This window comes from Elgaria multicarinata, chromosome 1 (genome assembly GCF_023053635.1).
Source record: "Elgaria multicarinata webbii isolate HBS135686 ecotype San Diego chromosome 1, rElgMul1.1.pri, whole genome shotgun sequence".
NCBI classification, from domain to species: domain Eukaryota; kingdom Metazoa; phylum Chordata; class Lepidosauria; order Squamata; family Anguidae; genus Elgaria; species Elgaria multicarinata.
In genome coordinates this window covers 44,795,410-44,818,997 of record NC_086171.1, presented here as the reverse complement: position 1 = coordinate 44,818,997, position 23,588 = coordinate 44,795,410, and the positions used below count along the sequence as shown (strand labels likewise).

Sequence of the window (23,588 nt, the reverse complement as noted above, 5' to 3'; positions counted from 1 at the left end):
CAGAAATTCTAAAATTAAGATAAAAACGAGTATACAAAATTAATTCATTGTGTTTTAGTGATTGGTTTTAAAGTTTGCTGTGAGTTGGCTTGGGTGTTTTTGACAGAAAGGGAAGATAAACAAAGTTTAAATAAAAAATAACAATACATCGGGACATCCAGATATTGAAAGGAAGGAAATGCTCATTTGAAATGAAAGGTGTGACAAAGAGGCAGCATAAATGACCCCCTTAGGGTGGACACATTTAAACGGAAAAAGTGCATGTTTAAACAGAAAAAAGCATGGCTGGCTGGGAAACGCTGCACTTCTTTTCTGCCAAAACATGCATAGGATCGCATTTATAGTAGAAAAAGAATCACATTATCAACTGGCCAAGTAGTGCCTATCCAGTTGCTTCCCATTGGAAAGAAGTTTGTTTCATTTTATTCTCTTTATTTCTGTATAATCCACACGAGCCTTCTTCAGGTGTTTGCTTACAAGTGCCTCCTAAATGCTGCTGCATGCACCAACCGTGCCCCCGCCCCCTGGCCAACCTCCAATCGACTTCAGCCTGAAAAGGGCCCTGCATACTTACAGATATATGGGAACAGGAAAGCTGCTGATTATCTCGGGTCAAGGGCAGCTGGGGCGTTCTTGAGAAGAACCCCTTCAAGCTTTTGAATAGGGCTATGGAGGGTATGATTAATAAATTGAAGAGAAATCAACTTTTTAAATGTATATTGGATAATGTATAAAGTATTACCAGACTTGTAATATTTATTTATTTATTGCATTACAGCTCTTTGATCCCCCAGAATGTGGCAATGGTTTTGTTGAAGCTGGAGAAGAGTGTGATTGTGGTACTACTGCAGTAAGTCCTATGATGAGTTGTTTACTAGGGACAGCTCTTCTATGTGGGTGAAGAGCCTGCCTGTGCAAGTGAGGAATCCAAAGAGCAGCTGGACTTTTTTTCTTACTTTCAAAAGCTCCCTAGTGCTACATGTCAAGTTATATCTCAAGTGCTCTCTGGTGTACATGCATTTCAAGAGACAACAATGTTTATTTCTCTGGTCCCTCCCCCCAACTCACCTGTTCCTCCAATGAGCTCCAAGAAGCTCCAATGAGCTTAGAGCACTATACATGATTCTCTCTCATCTTCTCCTCACAACAACTCTGCAAGGTAGTTTTAGGCTGGTGGACGGTGATGGGCCCATATAGTCAAGTGAGCTTTGTGGCTGAGTAGAGAATTGAACTGGGGTCTCCCAGGTCTTAAAGCCTTTCTACATGTACCTTTTATTGTGTGCTTATGATGATTGCTCACTCACACTAGTTTGTGTGTCCTTTACACAACATCATCATCCTTCAGAGCCTCACCTGTGCTTGGCCAACATTATGGTGTTGCTGTTGTTTTTTCTAACAGGGTAGATCCTATTTTTTTTCTGAATGGCATTATATTGCACCCTCATGTAATTCCGTAATTCCGCTATACCTCAGTGCCACCTAGTGGTTGTATAAGAGAACATATAGAAAGGCAGAGAATGACAGCCCCCTCCCCAGAAAAAAGCAAGTGTAAAGGAGCCGGTTTTAATTCCACAAAGAATCTGGAAGCAGAAACCCCAGTCAAGCTGCAGGTTAAAAGAGACATGTATTAAAGCCCTTAGTCTGACATTCTCGCCACTGCACTACAGTTTATAGTGTACCAGGGTACTCCAGCATTCTCCACCAAATCATTGAATTACTTCTGTTCTTCTGAAGCTTGCATGCCATACAAAATAGAATGGCAGCTGGTGATCCAGATAAGTTTTATAGACATGAGCTTGTCAAACTGCTGTTTTACAGTTCCTTCTACTCCTCAGGAATGTCTCGCTGAAGGTAGAGATTGCTGCAATGCCTGCAGTCTAACTGCTGACTCTCAGTGCAGCAATGGACTCTGCTGCAGAAAATGTCAGGTATGCATTGAAGTGGTTTTGAAAAACATTCAGTTTGAAGGCCTGTCATGTGTGATTGTGAGCTGGTTGGCACATAATGCTAAACCATAGTTTAGCCCTGTGAGAATGGGAATAGGTGAGCTTTGGGCTCATATCCCCCTCCCCTTCCTCCTGTGGAGTGGCTGCAAGAAGGTATGAGGAAGCCTTCACTTCTGTTTTTGATTAACTGTGGCTTGTTGTATGAACCCAACAAACTGTGGTTATGCTTAACTACGATTACTCAAACCAAGCCGACAACAAACCGTCGTTTATGAAGCTGGCATTTTTCCAATCACCTTAGTTAAGATTAAAATAAATTAGGGTCCAGATGACACATTAAACTGGTTAATCTAAAATAGAAGTAGAAGTTTATAATCTCCTTGAAGCTATGCCATAGGAGCTATCCAAGGTGCTGAATCCTACCCCTGAAATAGGTTCAGCACATTGGATAGCTCTTTTAAAGTTATAGCTGGTTCTGATTGAAACCTAGAATAGATTCACAGCCCCTCCGAAATTGGAGCCACCAGCCTCCACTGCTTAGTTTAGTATTACACGGAAGATGTCTCAGTGTCTACTTCTTTCTGATTCTCAGACTTGGCTCATCTTCTGGAAGCACAACTATTTGTCACATGGAGTTTCTGTGGGAGTCTACCAAACAATGCCCAGTCCCTCAGTGAGCCGCCATTTCTCCACAAAAATGGTGGGTCAGTGAGGGGATGCGCGGCTCCCACTTCCCTGCTCTCACGCAGTGGCGACCTGGGTGAGAGGGCAGAACAATTTGCCGCTCTTCCCATCCTGTGCTGCGTCCGCATCCCGCTGCTTCGTTGTAGGGCTGTCCTCGCGAATCTGACATGGTTGGTGCCAGTTTAACTTCCAGGGGAAAAGCATTCTACAGCCAGTCCTATTACAAGATACAGAAGTCTGGACTTGGTTAGGTGGTGATATTACCAAAAGGTTTTCCCTTGCGGAACTCAGTTCAAGGGCAGGATAATATAGGGAGAGATTTAAGCACATGCCTAACTTTCCCACTGACATCAATGGGTTCTTACATTCCTTAAGTTTGACTGGATTGGGTCCAGTAATGTTTTGGCAGCAGTAGCTTTTGGATTCCCCCCCCCCCCCAATCTGAAGGATTAATTTCATGTTTTCTTAGTGAATCAAATCATTTGCCTCCATGAGAGAGATTTGTAGTGTTATTATCGCATTGCTGTGTGCATGCTATGTGATCTGTCCCAAGGGTAGTCTTAATTTTTCTGTTTATTCACAGTCGCTTGAATATGGGAACAGGAAACCCTATTAACATTTTATTTATTTATTTATTTATTGCATTTTTATACCACCCAATAGCCAAAGCTCCCTCGGCGGTTCACAAAAATTAAAACCATTCAAAGTATAAAACAAACAGTATAAAAACATGATATAAAATACAGTATAAAAGCACAACCAGGATAAAATCAGCAGCAGTGCAGAAATATAAATTTAAAATACAAATTTAAAACAGCAAAGTTAAAATTAAATTTATAGACTGTTAAAATGCTGAGAGAATAAAAAGGTCTTCACCTGGTGTCTGAAAGAATATAGTGTAGGTGCCAGGCGAACCTCCTTAGGGAGCCCATTCCACATCCGGGGTGCCCCAGCAGAGAAGGCCCTCCTCCTGGTAGCCACCTGCCTTACTTCCTTTGGCAGGGGCTCACAGAGAAGGACCCCTGAGGATGACCTTAGGGTCTGGGCAGGTACAAATTAAAAACACAACATCTTAAATATGTAACTTGGTAAGAAAAACCTCATTCAAAACAAAACAACCTCATTAACGTTTAAAAAGACATAACCCAGTAAGAAAAACAGAGGCTTGTAGAGAGGAGATCTCACACATCTTCAGCCAGCAAAAGCTGGCCTGGACCAAAGGGTGTTATCAGTTATAATCCAGAAAATCCCTAACGCTTGCGTACAATGTGCTTGGGACTTGATCTCTTCTGCTCCATCTGTTCGATTGGCAAACTGATGAAACTTAAAGCATGATTAGTTGGGTGGGGATAAGCAGCTGGAGCAAAAATGACCGTGTTTAACATGAATGCCTAAATGCTGCCATCTACACTTCACCAGGGCCTCTAAACTTTACGTTATTTTACAATCCATGAGGATTTGAGGAACCCAAGGCCTGTTTCTGATAGTGTGTGAAGCTCCCAGACTTTGATAACCTAGCATGGTTATTTCAACATAAGTTTCATTGCAGTGAACAGGACATATTTGCACGTAAATATTATTTAGGAGCAGGATGTGAGCAGAAAAGTTGCATGCCAGCAGCCAGATGTGTGATTGAGTGCGGTTACTTTACAATCTTTCACAGCTATGAAATTCTGTTATGCAAGGGAGATGGATGGGCCTTCTCTCTACACTTTGGTATAGCCTGGCAGTTGACACAGTGACATTTTCATGTGAACTGTTGTAATATTGGGGGTGGGGATTATTATTATGTTATAATTTATTTCATTTCTATACTACCCAATAGCTGAAGCTCTCTGGGTGGTTTACAACAAGTCATCAGATAATAAAATATAGCATAAAATACAGCATAAAAAAATAAATATACAAAATTTAAAACTATTGAAAGTTACCCTCAGATATTAATTGTTCTTTTCCAGTTTGAAGCCAAAGGTGTTGTGTGCAGAGAAGCTGTAAATGATTGTGATATTCCAGAAAGTTGCACAGGAGACTCCAATCAGGTAATGTTTGAAGGAAAAAAAGGAGAGATGCAAGATCTGAGGGTCTAGTAATACAGATTTTAATAAAACAGCATTGGGGAAAGGGAGACAATACCCAATTTAAAGCAAAGTTTGAAAATTAATTTTAAAGACTATAACTGAGTTTGGATGATATGATAACTAACATGTTAAATAGTCAACAGTGGGTTAAATAGTCAACGGTTGGTTATTGTGTCATCTGTCTGGACTTTTTCACACCACGGTTGGTTATTCAGCCAAAATAACCAATGCAAATAACCAATGCTGTGCAGAGTTGGTTATTTTTGAACTGTTGATTATTGTGTCATGTGTCATGCACTGTTGACTATTTCATTGCACACAGTTGGTTATTTTTGGCGACTGCAGAGTCCCTTCCGTAGAAAGAGTGACCAAAAGTGGTGGTTGCCACTCTAGTCCAGCTGGCAGAATTCACAATGGCTGATGGGATACCAGCAGGAGGACTGATAGTGGAAGAGAGGGTGGTGTGTGTGTCAATCAAACACACTGTTGACTAAGGCCATAGCTAGACCTAAGGTTTATCCCTGGATCGTCCAGGGGTCAAAGCTGTTTATCTAGGTGACACACAGGGGATCCAGTGCTCAGGCAGGGGCGAACCCTGGATGATCCCAGGATAAACCTTAGGTCTATCTGTGGCCAAATAGTCAACTCGACCCTGCCTTAATCCATACCATGGTTGATTATAATCATGTTGTGTGGGGACTACCCCCTCGATCATCAACTATCTAGTTTATCAGCTATCTAGTTTATCAACTATCTGTCACTATCTAGTTTATCACGTGATTCCTTCTGCTTTAGTGCTCTCCAAATCTGCACAAAATGGACGGGTATTCATGTGACAAGGAAAAGGTAAGTACAATGTTGTATTTTCTTTTTTCGTTTTTAAAGATAGACTTTATCCAAAACCCAAGGAGATCAAAGCTAGTCTGTTCATAGTCTTCTATCAAAAGACTCAGGTGTGGTGGAGGAATCTACATTTCTAAGCTTCTCTGTTTGGTACATCCAAGAATGGGCTGTGTCCTCCTACCACCCAGGAAGTCAGGAATCATGTGACCTAAGTTACAATGTATCGATTAATTCAATTCATACCCTGTTTTTCATACAAAAATCCCTGGGTGGGTAGCAATATTGAAATAATAAAATACTGACAGTAACCACAGCACACTTATCCATGTGGCTCTGGGTAGGTCGAAAACATTCCAGTCACACAGCCTGGAGCCCATACATAGCGGAACAACAAAAATGCCCAAGCAAGGAGGTAGGAGTGTGAGATGGGGGTATGGCGGCTCACATTGATGTGTCTCACCTGACCTTCATAGTTTTGTGCCTAAACACGGCATCTTTAGTGTGTTTCTGACTGTGATCACCAGATGGTAGCTCAAGCCAGAGAAACCAGTGTAACAGACCTCTGGTTCCTAAATATGTAATTAGATCTAACAACAGGGTGAGATTAACACAAATTTATAAAAGAAAAGAAAGGCAAGTACAGAATTCAAGTAATAAAGAAAAGGGGCGTCAAAAACCTATAACTCTAGTGCTAGAATAAACGCTTCCAGCATTTAAACAAATACAGTTTCAACACATGTTAACAGTAGCACAGTAAATCTGTTTTAGTGCTTTCCCCAACCTTCAGAAAACACAAAGCCCAGTTTGCTTCTTCAGTTAGGCCTGACACAGCTGTACCTGGAGGTGCCTAGTTTGAAGCTGGGTCCTTGTGCATGCAAAGCATGTGCTCTACCCACTGAGCTACAGCCTTCATACATCTATAGTGGATGGCACCTACACTTTTTTAACAGCCGTTTTACACCTTGGACAACACATACTTACAATCTTTACTTGGAAATAAATCCCACTCTGGTCAATGGTTTGCATTCTTAGTTTCTGTACAGTAAAAACGACACTATAAAATATGAATCCCTCCTGTTCTGTATTGAACTCAGAATGAATCATGCCAATTTTATAAATGCATGCATCGCCCATAATTTTTTAGGTCTTATTCTAATATAAATTTTTAAAAGTACTGCTTCTGAATTGTATGGCTTTTTTATTTAGAACTGGAAAACATTTGAAATTAACAGTCTATAAACATAGTATTGAATGAAATATTAAGGCTGCAATCCTATGGACACTTCGCTGGCGGTACGCCCCATTGAACTCAGCGAACATGCATAGGATTGTGCTGCTTATGATGTATTAAGCTGCTTTTACACTTTTATATCAGAAATGCAGAAATATGCTAAGTGGTAACTCTTTGGAAAATACATCCAATGATAATGAAACCTCTTATTGTTTTATGTCCTTTTTAAATTTCTCTTTAGGGCATTTGTTTTGGAGGAAGATGTAAAACAAGAGACAGGCAGTGTAAATATATTTGGGGAGAAAGTGAGTAAGCTCTCTGTGCCCTTGTGCTGTGTGTGTTTTACTGGTACCCTTCTTAAAGCCCACTCACTTGGCATCATGGCAGATCGTATTTATTTAGTTAAGATATTTTCATACTGCCCTGGCAGTTATCTGAAGTTTTGTCCACTCCCGTATACATCTGCCCAGACCCTAAGATCATCCATAGAGCTCCTCCTCTTGGTGCCCCCAACAAATGAGGTGAGGCAGGTGACTACGAATGGGGGGCATTTTTAGTGGTGGCACCTCTTCTGTGGAATACCTTCCCTAGAGAGCCTCACCTAGCACCAACATTGTGATCTTTTCAGCACCAAGTGAAGAACTTTTTATTTTCCAAAATTTTTTAGTCCTTCAGTTTTAAAAATGGTGTAAGTGCATTTTTAAGTATTTGCACTGCTGCTGTTGTTTACCCCATTTTTTTTACTTTGGCCATAAGCTGTTTATATTGTTTTTTCCTATGTTATTGTAATTTATATTTTTAATTTTTGTTTTGTGAGCTTCCCAGAGAACTTCGGCTATTGGGTGGTATGAAAATGTAATAAATAAACGCCACTTCATGTTTTTTTAAAAATCTTTTTTAAAAGTGAAGTTGGCAGGGGGTTGGGGTGGGTTGGAATTCCTGTAGAGACAGACACCACAATTAGTCTGGTCATCATCTAGATGAGGCAGTAAGATGGAGATTCTCCGTAGCATTTAACTGTCAGGAAATACCAGCTTAATCTTAAATATTATTTTTTTTAAGTGTAATATAATAAAAGTAGTTGGAAAATGTAATTTCTGGTTTTAATTGCATTTGAATCTTTAAGGCCTAATCTACACCAATCAGGATATAGCACTATGAAAGCGGTATGAAAGAGGTATGTGTCAATGGGCCCCAAGAGTTGTCAGTGCACTTCAATACCGCTATAAAACAGCAGTGTGGCTTCTGCCTTTTATATACCGCTTTTATACCACTTCCTTAGTGCTATATCCTGCTTGGTGTAGATTAGGCCTACGTTTATATTTGCTTGTCTTCAAAATCAAATACACTCATCCTTGTCTAAAGAAATATGCTTCCTTTTTTTGTTTTTGTTTTTTCTTAGAAGTGATCGCTGCTGATAAATACTGCTATGAGAGGCTGAATATAGAAGGAACTGAGAAAGGTAACTGTGGCAGAGAGAAAGATACTTGGATACAGTGCAAGAATGAGTAAGTCAAACTATTCTGTTTCCTAAGAAAGGAATTCCTGACATTGGGGGATTATGAGGGAGTGGAAGGCAGGAAAACGGACCAGGAAAGATTTCATGTGGCCTCTCTTCTGCAGCAAATGATTCTGTCTTTATATCGCTTGCTACTGGATTATGGGGGTGACTACAAGCCCCATGATCCCCTTCAGAAAGTGAACTGTGGACAGGGCAAGCAGAGGTCAGTCCAGACCAGCAATGGCAGGGAGGAACAGAACTCAGCCTGAAGCAAGACAAATTGCATCTACTCCCCGTTTCCAGGTCTGTCAGGACGCACCCGAATCTGGTTAGCCTGGCACTGTGCAGGGAGATCAGGTTTGCTTTTCACATCATGGGAAGGTAGCCAGCTAGGTGATGAACTTATTTGCAAGTTTAGGTTTCGGCATCCTTCATTACGACAAAGTGACTGTACCCCTTGGTGAATTGGCCACTGTCTGAATCTACCCTGACTTGAACGCTGAGCTGAGATTCACTTCTGCTCTCCTGTAGAAGCTGTACAGCAGAAGGTTAGCACACCAGAAGGTTGCAGGTGGGGGCTGTAGATTAAGGGAGAGGAAGGGTTACCTCGATTGCAGGATTTTTCTCAAGCATCTCCTTTTTCCAAAAGTGTTTGAGTATTTCTGAGGGAAGCAAGCATTACTCCATTTTGGGAACTGTTGCTCTGTGTAAACTGGGGATAATGTAACTATTCCTTCCCTTTAATCAACATAACCTATTTCTCTTGGACTGTTTGAAAACAAACCAAAAAGGAACCCTAATGACTTGTTTGAACGTTCCTTCCAGGGATGTTCTTTGTGGATATCTTCTGTGTTCCAATATCGTCTCTAACATCCCAAGACTTGGAGAGCTGGATGGTGAAATCACATCGACGACTCTCCAATATTTGGAGAAGTCCTACATTTGCAGGTAAGTAATCAAAAACCTATACAAGCAGGACACAATCTAGAATGGGGTGTGTCCCATAGTGCCATTGTGCTAACGCAGTGCTTGCCCTGTTTCCGTCCTTCACACAAGTGTCAAATACAGTACTCCTATTCCACTTGTGCAAGGCATCGCACAAGGTGGTGCATCGCTCAGTATGATTTCATCAGGTTGAGTGTTTCTTGCACCAGTTCTTCTGCTAGCAGTTGTGCATCTTGTAAAATGGGTTGACTGTAGGACCTCAGACTCTGTGCTGAATTGTAATAGTATTGTGGCACTACTTTGCACATTCATCATTGTGTGAATGCAGAGTTGTTACTCTTGTCAAAGGGATGCTCTTGTTTTATATTGGTTTGGTTTGCAACGAAGGATAAAATATACTGTAAAAATCACAGGTAGCTGAACACTTTGGTCAGTTGTTTTTGTGGACTGCATGTGTACTCTGAGAAAACGTGGCTTTTTTTAGCCATGGGATTGATTGATTTAACATTCTTATATGCTGTCCTTCTTCCAAAAGGAGTACAGAGCGGCTTACAAAATTAATAAAACCAGACCCAGTAAAGCAACAATAAAATCCCACTATCACAGTAAAACAAACTACAACAATAATACTCTACCAAAACCAAATGAGTCAGGAGCCAAATGGTTTTGTAAATAAAAATACATTTAAAAAGGTCTTTAACATATATTTAAAAATATTTGCAGCAGTGGCTAATCGCACTTCTCCTGGTGCATATATGTGCACATGGAAATGTGTTACTTATTATTCTGTGTTTTCGATAGTGGGCTTGTTAAAGGTGGTTTTAATTTTATAAATGTACTTTGACCTTAAGCCTTTCTTGTTGCTCCTTTTGCAGTGGTGCTCATGTCAGGCTAGAGGAAGATGCAGACCTTGGCTATGTAGAAGATGGGACACCTTGCGGTCATGAAAAGATCTGTTGGGAGCACAGATGCCTTTCTATGGATTCTTTTAACTTCAGTTCCTGCCCAGGAAGTATAGACGGCAACATTTGTTCAGGACATGGAGTATGTTTATTCTTTAGTGTCCTGGAGGTGCTGGAGTGGTGGTGGTGGTGGTGTGGGGGGAGAACCACTGACACACTGGGCATGTCTACACCATGCCTATATCCTGGGGTAGTCCTTGTGCATCCTATGCATCCACATGACACACAGGGGATCTTGGGGGCAACCTGGGACTAGCAAGGACTTATCCCGGAATATCAGGAACTGTGGAAAACCTGATTTTCCATGGGTCCAGGATCATCCTGCGGAGCACAGCCGTGTAACTGCTGCTCCCGGGTTGTCCTGTCTTCCCCGTGAGTAGCGGGGATTGTAAAATGGGCACGGAACTGCATGGCAGCAGTCTGTGCCCATTGGGGGTGGGAAGCGGATTTGAGTTTTTTCCCCCTTACCTTTTGCAGCGGACCGCAAGTGCGCTCTTCTCGTTGTTGTTGTTTTTTAAAAATGGCAGCCACAACGTCCTTCCAGGACATCACATGGTCATCTAGACACAAAGAGAGGATCGCGGAAGCCAGTAAGTCCGCAATCCTCCCCCTACACCCTTGTGGTGTAGACATGCCCATTGATTCCTTTTTTGAATATTGCAAGGAATAAATGGAATAATAATGATGATGATGATGATGTAGTAGTAGTAGTAGTAGTAAAACAGGCAGGAGAGAACTGAATCATTTGCTTTAGTTCAAGACGGGTGTAACTCAGTGGCAGAGCAGATGTTTTAGAGGCTGAAGGTTCAAGGGTAAGAACACAAGAAGAGCTTTGCTGGATCCAACTAAGGGTGCATCGAGTCTAACATTCAGTTTACACAATGGTCAACCAGCTGCCCACAGGAAACCCACAAGCAGGACTCGTCTGCAACGGCATCATCCCACCCATGTTCCCAAGCAACTTGTGTATGTAGGTATATTTCCTCTGATACTGAAAGTAGCATAGAGCTATCAGAAAGAGTAGCCATGGGTAGCCTTCTCCTCCAGAAATTTGTCCAGTCTTCTTTTAAAGCCATCCAAATTGGTGCTCATCACTACATCTTGCATAAGTGAATTTCATAGTTTAACTGTGTAAAGAAGTCCTTCCTTTTATCTGTCCTGAATCTCCCACCAATCTGCTTCATGGGATGACCCCATTGGGTTCTAGTATCATGAGACAGGGAGAAAAATGTCTCCCTATGCACTTTCTTCACACTATGCATAATTTTGTGAACCTTTATCATGTCTCCCCTTACTTGCCTCTTTTCTGTGCTAAACAATCCCAGATGTTGGAACCTTTCCTCATAGGAGAGTTGCTCCAGACCCTTCATGATTTGGGTTGCCCTTTCCTGCACATTTGCCAACTCTGTAAAGTTGTATCAATGTTAGTCTAATTTACATCCCATTCATTTCAGTGGGTCTACTCTCAGTAGGACTAACATCGGATACCACCCTCAACCCCCAACATTTTAAGAGCACATGAAGGGAAAGGCCTCTGTCCCAGAAAGCTGTTGCCAGTTTGAATAGATAGCACCAGGCTAGATGGACAAATAAACTCACACAATATCAGGTAGCTGCCCAAGAACTTGACTATCCTACTTTAAAATATTGGAACTTCATCATCTGACTTAATCTGCAGCACCTTGCTTAATCCAGTGTACAGTGGCACTCATGGATATGTGGCTGTTCCAGTCCCTTGAATGAAGGAGACTGCTCTATTTATGAATCAGGAAAAAATCCTGACTGTTAGAGCAGTACGACAATGGAACCAATTACCTAGGTTGGACATGGGCTCTCCCACACTAGAGGCAGCTGGACAGCCATCTGTCAGACATGCTTTAAAGTAGATTCCTGCAATGAGCAGGGGGTTGGACTTTATGGCCTTGTAGGCCCCTTCCAACTCTACTATTCTTTGATTCTATGAATCCCTTTGCATTTTGAGAACTTTTCCCTTTGTTAAAGTTCCACCTGAGCATACAAGGGATTGTAACAGAGTCTTCAGTAAGGTCTCTAACTCTTCAAGGTTATAAGAACACGTTTCCTCCCACCTACCCTCATTGTGCTGGCACAACTCTGGAGTTCTGTCTGCCCGGGTGTTGCCCAAGGATTCCTACATAGACAATGCTTCCTTTCCCCTGCTGGCCAGGAAGGCTTATGTGCAAATTTCAGTACCAACAATGTGGTCCTCAGAGTCATCCGCTATCTTCACTACTTTAAGGCGGTAGTTCTGAAAATGGGAGAAGAGCTTCCCAGTGAAGGTGTGGGCAGTCGCAGGTGTGCATGGTTGGGGACTTGAACTCCTTTATAGCAGGAGTGGGGAAACTCTGTTTTGTTGAGGGCTTCATTGTCTTTTGGTAATCAGTTGGGAGCTCTGTGTGAGCAGTGGGTGGGTCCAGTGTAGGTAGTGAGCAGGGTGGCAGCCAAAAGTGGGCAGGCCATTCCTTTCAGCTCTTTCTGCCACCCCCTTTTCTGTCTTTCTTCCCACCCAGTGGGCTGCCAGAACAGGGCAGATCACTCTTGCCCAAGGTCTGAACTGGGCCTAATCTACACCAAGCAGGATATTGCACTATGAAAGCAGTATGAAAGCGATATACTGTATAAAAGGCAGCAGCCATCCTGCCTTTTATATACCTCTTTCACACTGCTTTTGTAGTGCAATATCCTGCTTGGTGTAGATTAGGCCTTGGTCACTTGGAGAGGGGCTTTTGAAATAGGGCTGAGGGGTTGCAGGAAATTGGCTGGAGTGCCACAGGTTGCCAACCCCTGCTTCATAGGGATGACAATTCTTGTGTCTAACATCCCTTGTTAGGGATGGGCAATAAATTATTCCCCCCCCCGGCCTTCCGGTCCTTTCCCCCCCCCTCTGGATCTTTTAAACATGTTCTATGCCCACATAGCATTGCTTCAGAAGGTTCCATAAGCTTCCATGTGCAATTAACCTTCTCTACAGAAAAAGGCAAACAGATTTGTTTGTTTGTTGAACAAAGGGAAGACTCTTAAGTGATCGAAATATAGTATATAGAACACTGGAGAACAATATCTTATTCTTATATGAGTAAACTATCATGTTCTGATTTGTGGGGTATATTTGTCATGTTCTATCATGTTCTAATTTGTGGTTTTTGGTGGAGTTTTTGTTTGTTTTTTAACATTTTGGATTATATGTTATGTAGGTTTGCAGTAATGAATTACAGTGTGTCTGCGAGGAGTTATGGATGGGTGCAGACTGTAGCACAGAACTCAAAGAACCAAGAATTGATGAAGGTTCTCACAACTCAGGTGAGTTGTGTGTCCTCTAATAATATATATTCAATGAAACGTTCATTGACTTAGTTGTGATTGGAGTCCAAAGCAAGGGCATTGAACCTTAACTTAGCATTCAAATCAGGTTCATGGGTTAAAAATCATTTCTTCATTCATGCTGTGGTCCTGATTCTTACAGTGATAATCACACACAGTGCTGGTATCTGGCTTCCTTTAACTTGAGCCTGTTATTCCGTGTCCTGCACTCTGGGAGGATCGAGAAGAGATCCTGGCCCTCCTTTGTTTCCAGAAGCCCTATGAAGAGAGACTGAAAGAACTGGGCATGTTTAGCCTGGAGAAGAGAAGATTGAGGGGAGACATGATAGCACTCTTCAAATACTTAAAAGGTTGTCACACAGAGGAGGGCCAGGATCTCTTCTAGATCCTCCCAGAGTGCAGGACCCGGAATAATGGGCTCAAGTTAAAGGAAGCCAGATTCCAGCTGGACATTAGGAAAAACTTCCTGACTGTTAGAGCAGTACGACAATGGAATCAGTTACCTAGGGAGGTTGTGGGCTCTCCCACACTAGAGGAGAGGCAGCTGGACAACCATCTGTCAGGGATGCTTTAGGGTGGATTCCTGCATTGAGCAGGGGGTTGGACTCGATGGCCTTATAGGCCCCTTCCAACTCTCCTATTCTATGATTCTATTTATTAAACAAAACATAATCACAGTCTAATTTGGTCCTTCTTGTCTTGAATTCTGGGTGGTTCTTTGCTACCACATGTATCCCAGAGAGATCATTTCAAAGTTTTACATCTCTAAGAAATAAGCAATATAGATGTAGAAAACAGAAGTTTTGTAATTTTATGTGCTCCCCAGCAAGAATACACTCAGGTTCTTGATTTTCTTTTTCCCCCTTTTTCCCTAGGTGTCACTAGCACAAATATTATTATAGGTGCTATTGCTGGTACCATTTTAGTATTGACTCTAATTTTGGGCATAACTGCATGGGGTTACAAGTAAGTAATTTCTCTCTCTCTCTATATATATATATCATAAACATAACTTCTAACTGCTGGTAGTATGAGTTATTGAACAATGTTGGTGAAAGAGAATATTGCACTTGGTTTCACTGATCAAAAGGCATGAGGAAGGAGCAGTAAATGTAATCATTCACTTTTTTACCCCTTTTATTTTAATTTATTTGATTACACCCTGCCTTTCTATGAAGGCAATGATGGTCAAGGCAACTTTTGAGATGCTTCTGGTTCTTCTCTCTGCAAATAGTTAGCTGGTCAGACTTGCTGCACTCAAATGCTTTACTATAATATCAAGTTGTCATAAAAATGATATTCTTTAATGGTAACAGTCTAGTTCAACCTTCCCTTACCCGTCCTCCAGATGTGTTGGTCTACAATTCCCATAATTCCCAGACAGCATTGCCATGTTGAATGGGAATTATGGGAATTTCAGTCCAACACGTCTGGAGTCTTCAAGGTTGGGGGATGCAGGTCTGGTCAGTTGTTTTGAATATAACTTGGTAATCTACTCAAGTGGTTTTTTGGGTTTTTTAAAGTACTTCTTACAGACCTGTATTTATGTTTTTCTATACCTGGGTAGACAATCTTAGGCCCTCCAGATATTTGGGACTATTATTCCTGTAAGGCCCAGACAACATGGTCCGTGGTGAAGGATAATGGGAGTTGTGGTCCAAAACATCTGGAGAGCACCCAGTTGCCTACCCATAAAGAGATCCATTAGAGAAAAAAGTTATTGCAGCATTAAAGAAAAAAGGCTATTTGATTTCATGCAATGATCCTAAACATACTGAAAGAATATCTCCTTAAAATCAAAGACACTTCCAGCTAAGTGTGTTTTAGGATCCAAAGTCTTTAACACTGCACATAAAATAAGTTATACAATTAAGTTATACATTTGGGCAAGGTGAATGGAGAAAACTTTTTCTTCCTCTCTCATAGCGTTTAGAACTTGGTTTCACCAAGTGGAATTGATTTCCAGAAGATTCAGGAGAGACCCAAAAAATTACTTGTTCATACAATCCAGAATTTTCTGCGATTGGATGTATTAGTGGCCAATGGTATGATAGGTTTAAAAAGGGGGATTGGGCAAATTTATGAAAATAGGTCTATTTTTTGTCTTTTTTGCTAAGTGTAAGCTGCTCTGAGAGCCTTTTTTGGCTGAGGAGCGGGGTATAAATATGATAAATAAATAAATAAAATAAATACCTTATCCTTGTTAGCTAAATGGAACTTCCAGGCAGGACAGGTGTCGGCTATTTATTTATTTATTAAATTTATATACCGCCCCATAGCCGAAGCTGTCTGGGCATCAGGATTCATGGCTAGCCCTGTGCCCCCTTTTTTTGAAAAACAAAAATACGACAGATGTTCTGAGCAGTGTCAGACAGTTGAGTCTAGCCACCATTTTATTGCCCCGCAATGCCCCAGAGCCAAACTATGACAGAGACGTTGTGGGAAATTAAATGACGGTTAGACCCAGACGCTTGAGCATTGCTGCTGCCTGACACTGCTTGCTTCTTCATGTGAGGTAACCCCCCCTCCCCATCAATGGGGGAGGGGCCCACCAGAGGGCCTTTTTCCTCACGGCCCCCTCGAACCTAGGACTGAACCTGCCTCCAGAGGCAGAGGCTGTGTGTCTCCAAATATCAATTGCTGGGGAGCAAAAAGCAAGGCAGGCCATTACCTTCATGGCCTGCTTATTGGTTTCCTAGGAGCATCTGGCTGTTCTCTGTAGAAATAGGATACTGGATTACATTGGCAAATGGTCTTGGCAAACAGGGCTTTTCCTACGTTCTTAACAGCCAATCTAACCTTCATAACTCTATTTATGATGTAAGGTAGCTCTTGAGATTTATTCTCCCTCTACTTGAATGTAGAACAAGGGTGGGCAACATGTGGCCCCATCGCTGCATGCAGCCCACCATGGCCTTCAGTGTGGCCCTACACGGCAGTGGCAGATTTTTTTTTGGCAATTTGCTGCTGAAATTCAAACTGCTATAGTGACTCAAAAACTTGTTTTCAAGTGAAATATGCCTCCTTTGAGTCTCCATAATGGTTTGCCTTATCCCCTATGATTTTTTCCAATCCACTTTTAAAGTCGTCCAAATTGGTAGCCATCATTCCATCTTGTGGAAGCAAATTCCATATTTTAGCTATGCGGTGTGTAGTAGAAGAACTTCCTTTTATCTGTCCTGAATCTCCCATTGCTCAGCTTCCTGGGATGACCCCAGGTTCTAACGTAGGAAAAATGTCTCCCTATCCACTTTCTCCATGCCATGCATAGGATCTAACCCTTTGTTTTATAACACTGAATGGAGTGAAAGCAAATACAAAGTGGTAACTTGCTCTTTATCTCTCTTCCCTCCTCTTGTAAGAAACTATCGAAGACAGAGGTATGTGAAAAACAGTGTGGCCACGTTGCCTCAGAATGTGTGAAACGGTGATCCCTGTTTATTATTTTCAGGCAATAGTATGAATCAGATTAGACTTCCCTATTTACCTCAGTCAGATGTTCTTTCTGTAACATGAAGCTATGGCCTCCTATTAATCCAATTTAAATGGCTCATCTCTTTATAGCGTTAATGTATTCTGCCCCTAAGGCCTGGACTCCTATATTTTCATTCTTTTTTTCTTTTCTTCTTCTTTAGGGAAAAAAACTCTTAAGGTCATATTTGCTATTACAGCTTGATTTTCACCATATTGAACTTTATCCTCAGGTTCAACTAAGTTGTGTTTATTTATAAGATAGCTTTCCCTAGCATTTTCAAATTACTTCGACTCTAATAACTTCCATGATGAACTTGTCTCTGCCTTCCTCTTATTATTTATTTATTTATTTATTTATTTATTTATTTATTTATATAGCGCCATTAATGTACATGGTGCTGTACAGAGTAAAACAGTAAATAGCAAGACCCTGCCGCATAGGCTTACATTCTAATAAAATCATAATAAAACAATAAGGAGGGGAAGAGAATGCACCAAACAGGCACAGGGTAATTTCTTACCCGCCTCGGGAAGCATTCAAATAGCCATGTGTGATCCTGCTCCCAGTTGCTGCCAAGCACCATTTTTTTTAGTCCACAAGGTGGACTAAACAAGGTGGGTTTTTTAAGCCCCTCTAGAGTGAGGACCAGAAGCATTGGGTAGTATTCTATTGTGCTTATGGGAGAGACGGCTCACTTGACAGGGCTTTCTCACTTCTAAAAATAACCCCGAATGAGCAGAAATGCTAGTTTCTGGGATGGGACAGGTCAGTGGAGCTCTCAAAAGGGAGCTCCACTGATCTGCCTCAATATGAAAATGAGTAAAAAAAACTTGCATAAGTGGTTCTTCCGGTGTATGCAATGGAACCAGCAGTGGTGGAGCTGCTACACTGGGTACTGCCCAATACCCTCAGTTTGAATTGTCTTTATAATGATGCCATGTGATGACTTCTGAAGCCAAAACAGAGTGAGGGGATATATAATATTAAAAAAGACACCAAGCAATAGCTAGTTGCCTGTTCACTCCTGCCAGTAGGACTTACAGGTGATGGTAAAAAGGTAAGTGAGCGGATAGCAAGACGGCTTCATGAGAACTCTGCCCTACCCTCATCCTCTCTTTCAAGCTAATGGCATTCTAAAAAGAGTGTTCAGTTTGGCTTTAAATTTGACATTAAAACTATTGTCCTTCACAAAGCCCCCTCAAAAGTAAATTGCTTTAACCACTATTTATGCCACAAACTAAATAAGACCATATAAGGGCGCAATCCTAGTGTTTATGCCCTTGATGCTCATAAGTCTCTGAATGTGGTGGCTTATGAACATCTAGTGTAGAGCAAGAGGAACAGTGGAGGTGATTGTTACCTTTGCCTCTCCTCCCACTCTGCATTTTTGCTAGACAGGCTTTCCACCCCCCCCCCCCCCACCATTTAGCTGAGATGCTTCAGATGGGGAGAGAAGGAGGCTGGAGAGGCCTTGGGATAGCTTGTATCCTGGCTTCTCCAATCTCCTCCTCTCTCCACCCACCAAAACACCCCCTTTATCTGCTCTCCAAGGTTACGTTCTTGACCTTGGAGAGGCAGCTGGCTGCAAGAAGCAGGGGGAGGGGGGATGGAGCATGGATTCCCTCCTCCAATGTTGGAATGCTTTGACCTTGGATCTGGGAATCTGAAATATCCTATGGCCTCCAGACACTGTTTAGGGCCCATAGGCTTGCTGCCCCCCATGTACTTTGATGCAGTGTAAAGTTAAATCAACAGAATTGAAGAGATTTTCTACAATTAAACTTGATAGTAAAATAATATCATCATCATCACCATCATATTTTCCCAATAAAGGGCAGTATCCAATGTGACACTACTGTTACTGTAGATCACATTGCACTAGCTAAACAACCTCAAGTCGATACCAATAGTGCGTGCAGGAGTGATGGGCTTCCTGGGTAAGCCCGTCACATCAAGAAGCGCTGTTGATGTAATTTACGTTGACGATAGTGTTGCAATGGATACTGCCCAATCTTATTGCCCAAAACCCTGGATGATTATTTTTTCTTCATATAAGTCTAAATGGCGTCGAGACACACATGGAAGTTGTTCTGGCTTCTATAGCTGAGAGTCTAGAAACAGCTTTCATTGATGCATTTCTCACAAACAAAAAGTAAGAAAGAAAAGAGAGCAAAGGTGTCTCTTGATTGGGTGTTTTGCTGGCTTGGAGGGAATTGGGTAGGCAAAGCTCTTTGGGATTCCCAGGCAGATGCAGGGACATCCCTTCAAATTTTACAGGTTGCAGCAGGATGTAATGGGAGGACCCTGCAGTTCCTTTCTATTAATTCCGCAGGCCTCCTTTATCATTTCCTCCAAACAATCAGGAGATGGAGGAAAGAAAAGACTGGTGTGTTTGGGCTGGGCTGGGGGGAAGCTGTGTGAATAGGGTGGAAATGGGGAAAGGTGTGGACTCAACAGGAATTGAGCTCAACCCCCACTGTTAAAGGGCACAAAATTCATTTTCTTGAAGTTGTTTCCTTTAGGCATATTAAGCAAAATGTGTTCAGTGTGATGGATATATATCTTAATTAGACATTTAAGTCTCTCAGAGGCTGAATTTCCATATTACAGAATATAAGGGTGCAATCTTGTGCAGGTTTAGACCAAAAAAAGTCCTGAAACGCACAGCATTCTCTAGCCAGCGTGCACAGGATTGCATCCTAAACTTATTTTCTTCTGTAGTCTTGAGTCTCTTATTTATATAATTATGTGAGAAAATATCTTAGTCTCATCTCTGACTCTTTTCCCTGTGCTGTATATATATATATATGTGTGTGTGTGTGTGTGTGTGTGTGTGTAAATATAATGTGTGTATTTATATATTCGGTATATGCATGTGTGTGTGTGTGTGTCTGTTTGTTTCTGACTTGAAAATGTTCATTATGCTTTAGACAAATTCCTCAGGGAGATTATGTAAAAAAGCCTGGAGAGGCCGACTCCTTTTATAGCGACATGCCTCCGGGAGTCAGCACAAACTCTGCATCTAGTACTAAGAAGAGGTCTGCTTTTCTGTCGCATTTTCAGATTTCTACCTGTTCCATCACACATTATTCCATTAGTCAGAACCTTTCATTGTTTTGCAGCAGGTTTGATTACTTCCTTCCTTCCTTTTGTGGATTGTGTTACAAAGTGACTTTCCTCCATCTTTGATTACTGATCCTCTATTGTGGTTGGGAAGTCCTTTGGGAGGTCTCTTGGTTTCTAAAGTTCTCTCTCAGCCAGCAAGGAAAGGGTGTTCTTTATGATACCGGAACAGCTCTCATAATTATCTAGGATTTGCAAGTCAACTTTATCCATGTTCCTTTGGGGCTCAGCCTCACTGATAGATTGCAGCCCCAATTCTGACGTTCACTTCCTTCTGCTTGGAACTACTTTAATTTGCTGCTACCCATTGGATAGGTTAGTATCCAATGTTAGTCCCATGTGTAGTAAACCTGTTGAAATGAGATTTAAGTTCAGGAAGTTGTTGTTCCAGGAAGCTTTCCCTGAATGACTGACCATGGTTTTATTGGAACTTGTTCATTTAAAAATGTAATTTTCAATATGGTGTTTTTACTCTGTTTTTATTGTTTTATTCTATTTGTTGTTCACTGCTCCAAAATATTTGGATGGGTATTTATTTATTTATTTATTACATTTTTATACTGCCCAATAGCCAAAGCTCTCTGGGCGGTTCACAAAAATTAAAACCATAATAAAACAACCAACAGGTTAAAAGCACAAATACAAAATACAGTATAAAAAGCACAACCAGGATAAAAACACGCAGCAAAATTGATATAAGATTAAAATACAGAGTTAGAACAGTAAAATTTAAATTTAAGTTAAAATTAAGTGTTAAAATACTGAGAGAATAAAAAGGTCTTCAGCTGGCGACGAAAGGAGTACAGTGTAGGCGCCAGGCGGACCTCTCTGGGGAGCTCGTTCCACAACCGGGGTGCCACAGCGGAGAAAGCCCTCCTCCTAGTAGCCACTTGCCTCACTTCCTTTGGCAGGGGCTTACGGAGAAGGGTCCCTGTAGATGATCTTAAGGTCTGGGCAGGTACATATGGGTAGGGGTATATAAATATTGTAAATAAATAAAATTAGCCGTGGCTGACTTAAATCTCATTCGTTTCAATGGATCTGCTCCATATAGGACTAACATTGGATACCACCCAATAAAACTTCATAATCCAGCAAAACCTTTGCTGGAGGTATTGAAGCAGAAGGTGGGCAGCTGTCTATCAGGGTTCTGTAGTTGTGGTCATGTCCAGCATTGTAAATCTTGCATTGAGAAGGAAGTTGGATGAGATAACCTCCAAGGTCCTTTCTAACTCGTGTGATTTTATGAAAAAGGACCCCCCCCCATTGCCATAAATTGTATATTAAATTATATGTATTATCATAAATTTTATATTATGACCGAGTAATCAAAGAAGGAGGATGTTGTGTTTTCATTAACAGTTATGAAGTTAATGAATTAATAGAAATGTTAGAACATAAGTGCTGTGTTTTATCATTGGTTGGCTCTGCTTTTTCTTTTTGTTCTTAATAACATGCCTTATCTGGCATTTGCAGCTTGCATTTCTCTCTCTCTCTCTCTCTTTACTGACCAATGAAGGCCTGATTTATGTGCACAGCGACCCCTGTGGCTGGATATATGTGATATATGCCTACAGAGCTGCTGTGCAAAGTGGGAAGCTGCTCTTGGTGACTTTCCATGCACTTTGGCCAAGGTTGGGACAGCAAGGTTGAACTTCATGGGTGGCTATTTCAACAAATAGCTCTCCATGGGATTATGTTCTTACAGGATCCTGTTATAACTAGCTGCCCATTTGGGGGGTGTATGGGGGTTGCGTTATGGCTTAAGCCATATAAACACCACTAGTTCCTTGATCCTGCTAAATTTAATACCTAGTCCCTTACCTCCTCGGGCAATATCCAAAGCCCCCGAATGAGGAAGGATTTCTCATCCTCGCCTATGAAAGGAACGCTGGGCAAGCGCATGGTGTTCTCTTTTAGATCTGGAGCTTTGGGCATGATTGGAGACATTGGGCTGCGCATCACTCCATTTGCTGAAAGGAGGCATATACACCATTTTAAAACGACGAGCTCATCTCAGTCCATTGAATAGTTCACAAATAGTTAACAAGGTCGCTTTGATCTGTAACTTCCTCTTCTTTTCAAGCCATGAGATTTTAATTATCCCATTTCTTTTTAACCAGCATGTTAAAATGCTTTACAAGAACTATCATGTAATAATACTAATAATACTAATATTAATGCTCAATTACCCAATTTATAAACCTCAATAATTTTTTTTTGAAAGATCATTCAGATCTGGTTTTTCACAAGAGAAAGTGAAAAGACGGGGGTGGGGGAACCATCCAGAAGAGAATTTTGTCTAGTCAAATGTTATATACACTAGCTAAATGATGCATATATAATGCTGATGCAAGTTTTGGGTTAATATTGGGGGTTTCTCTAACTTGGTGAGTTTCTGAGAGATGTCTTTTTGAGAAATAACTTTGAGTCAATACAGAGTTTCTTGATGATTAAAGTTTATGTTTGTGGAAGAATTAAAATGTTGGCTTTCTGAGAATCATCTTCAAATGATGCAGATTCATCTGCTCCTGAACTTCTCAAATAGCTAAATCTAAGAGAGTCCTTGGAAAATTGGTTTCCCAAGGTTTTGTTTGACGTAGGTTTTCTATTTACATGGTGGAGTGAATTTTCATTCCACCTATGATGCCGTTGTTTGACTTTTAAAATGGGTATTGCTTAAATTTCATGTGCTGCTTTTCTCTCCTCCCACGTTTCCATTGATTCCTCATTTCAGTCACTTGTTTGTTCTTACTGTATAAAGTTATAAAATCCTTAAGGTCTGTCTACACTAGAAGACACAGTATCACACACTCATCACTTAGCTGTAACATACTTCTGTTTAAATATGGCCTGTGGCTTGTAGAACAGGTGCTTAGCTTCTGACAGGTGAATTGCCTTCACAGAAAGCTTCAAGTAACCACAGCTGTAATAATGATGAGAAAAACAAGGTCTATTGGATGAAGTCCTTTATACTTTATATAGTATCATGCAGTGGAAAACAAAGAAAAATACCCCAACCTGTTGCCCTGCAGCTGTGATGGACTACAATCCCAATCTTCCCCAGCCAGGATGGTCAATGCCCTGCTTTCTGGGGATGATAGGAGCTTCAGCCTCACACATCTGGAGGATGCTGGGTTTGATATGACTATTCTAAGCTATAAAGGATGGTTATTAACAACCCATAAAATGGTAATACAGATGGAATTGGGGAATAATAACACACACACACACACACACACACACACACTCACACACACACCCCTCCTTGATTTCCATAAGCCATTTCAGAGGATGAGATCCATAGGCAGGTTTGAATTCCAGTGCTTCTTGTATTACAAAGTGTAATATCACTTCTGGCTCAATTTTCCTCTGGGGAAACAAAGGCAGTAAGAGAGAATTCAACCTGGCAAGAGAAGACGAAAACATTTTCTCCCTGGCAAAATTCTGTCCTTCCACCC

At 41.3% G+C, this 23,588-nt stretch overlaps 1 protein-coding gene across 9 annotated transcripts in view; it reads left to right on the top strand.

Annotated features, from left to right (window-relative positions):
* Window positions 1–23,588, top strand: part of ADAM22 (ADAM metallopeptidase domain 22) — a 170,481-nt gene that overhangs the window by 123,465 nt on the left and 23,428 nt on the right. For 3 of the 9 annotated variants that reach the window (XM_063127178.1, XM_063127187.1, XM_063127169.1), the window contains exons 16-27: window positions 779–850; window positions 1,836–1,928; window positions 4,589–4,669; window positions 5,504–5,554; window positions 7,024–7,087; window positions 8,185–8,290; window positions 9,109–9,231; window positions 10,104–10,272; window positions 13,403–13,508; window positions 14,405–14,495; window positions 16,892–16,909; window positions 19,935–20,129. In XM_063127178.1, coding sequence (XP_062983248.1) covers window positions 779–850; window positions 1,836–1,928; window positions 4,589–4,669; window positions 5,504–5,554; window positions 7,024–7,087; window positions 8,185–8,290; window positions 9,109–9,231; window positions 10,104–10,272; window positions 13,403–13,508; window positions 14,405–14,495; window positions 16,892–16,909; window positions 19,935–20,129 — 1,169 coding nt within the window. The remainder of the gene's footprint in view (window positions 1–778; window positions 851–1,835; window positions 1,929–4,588; window positions 4,670–5,503; window positions 5,555–7,023; window positions 7,088–8,184; window positions 8,291–9,108; window positions 9,232–10,103; window positions 10,273–13,402; window positions 13,509–14,404; window positions 14,496–16,891; window positions 16,910–19,934; window positions 20,130–23,588) is intronic. The other 6 variants (XM_063127205.1, XM_063127196.1, XM_063127233.1 and 3 more) reach the window with 3 other exon arrangements.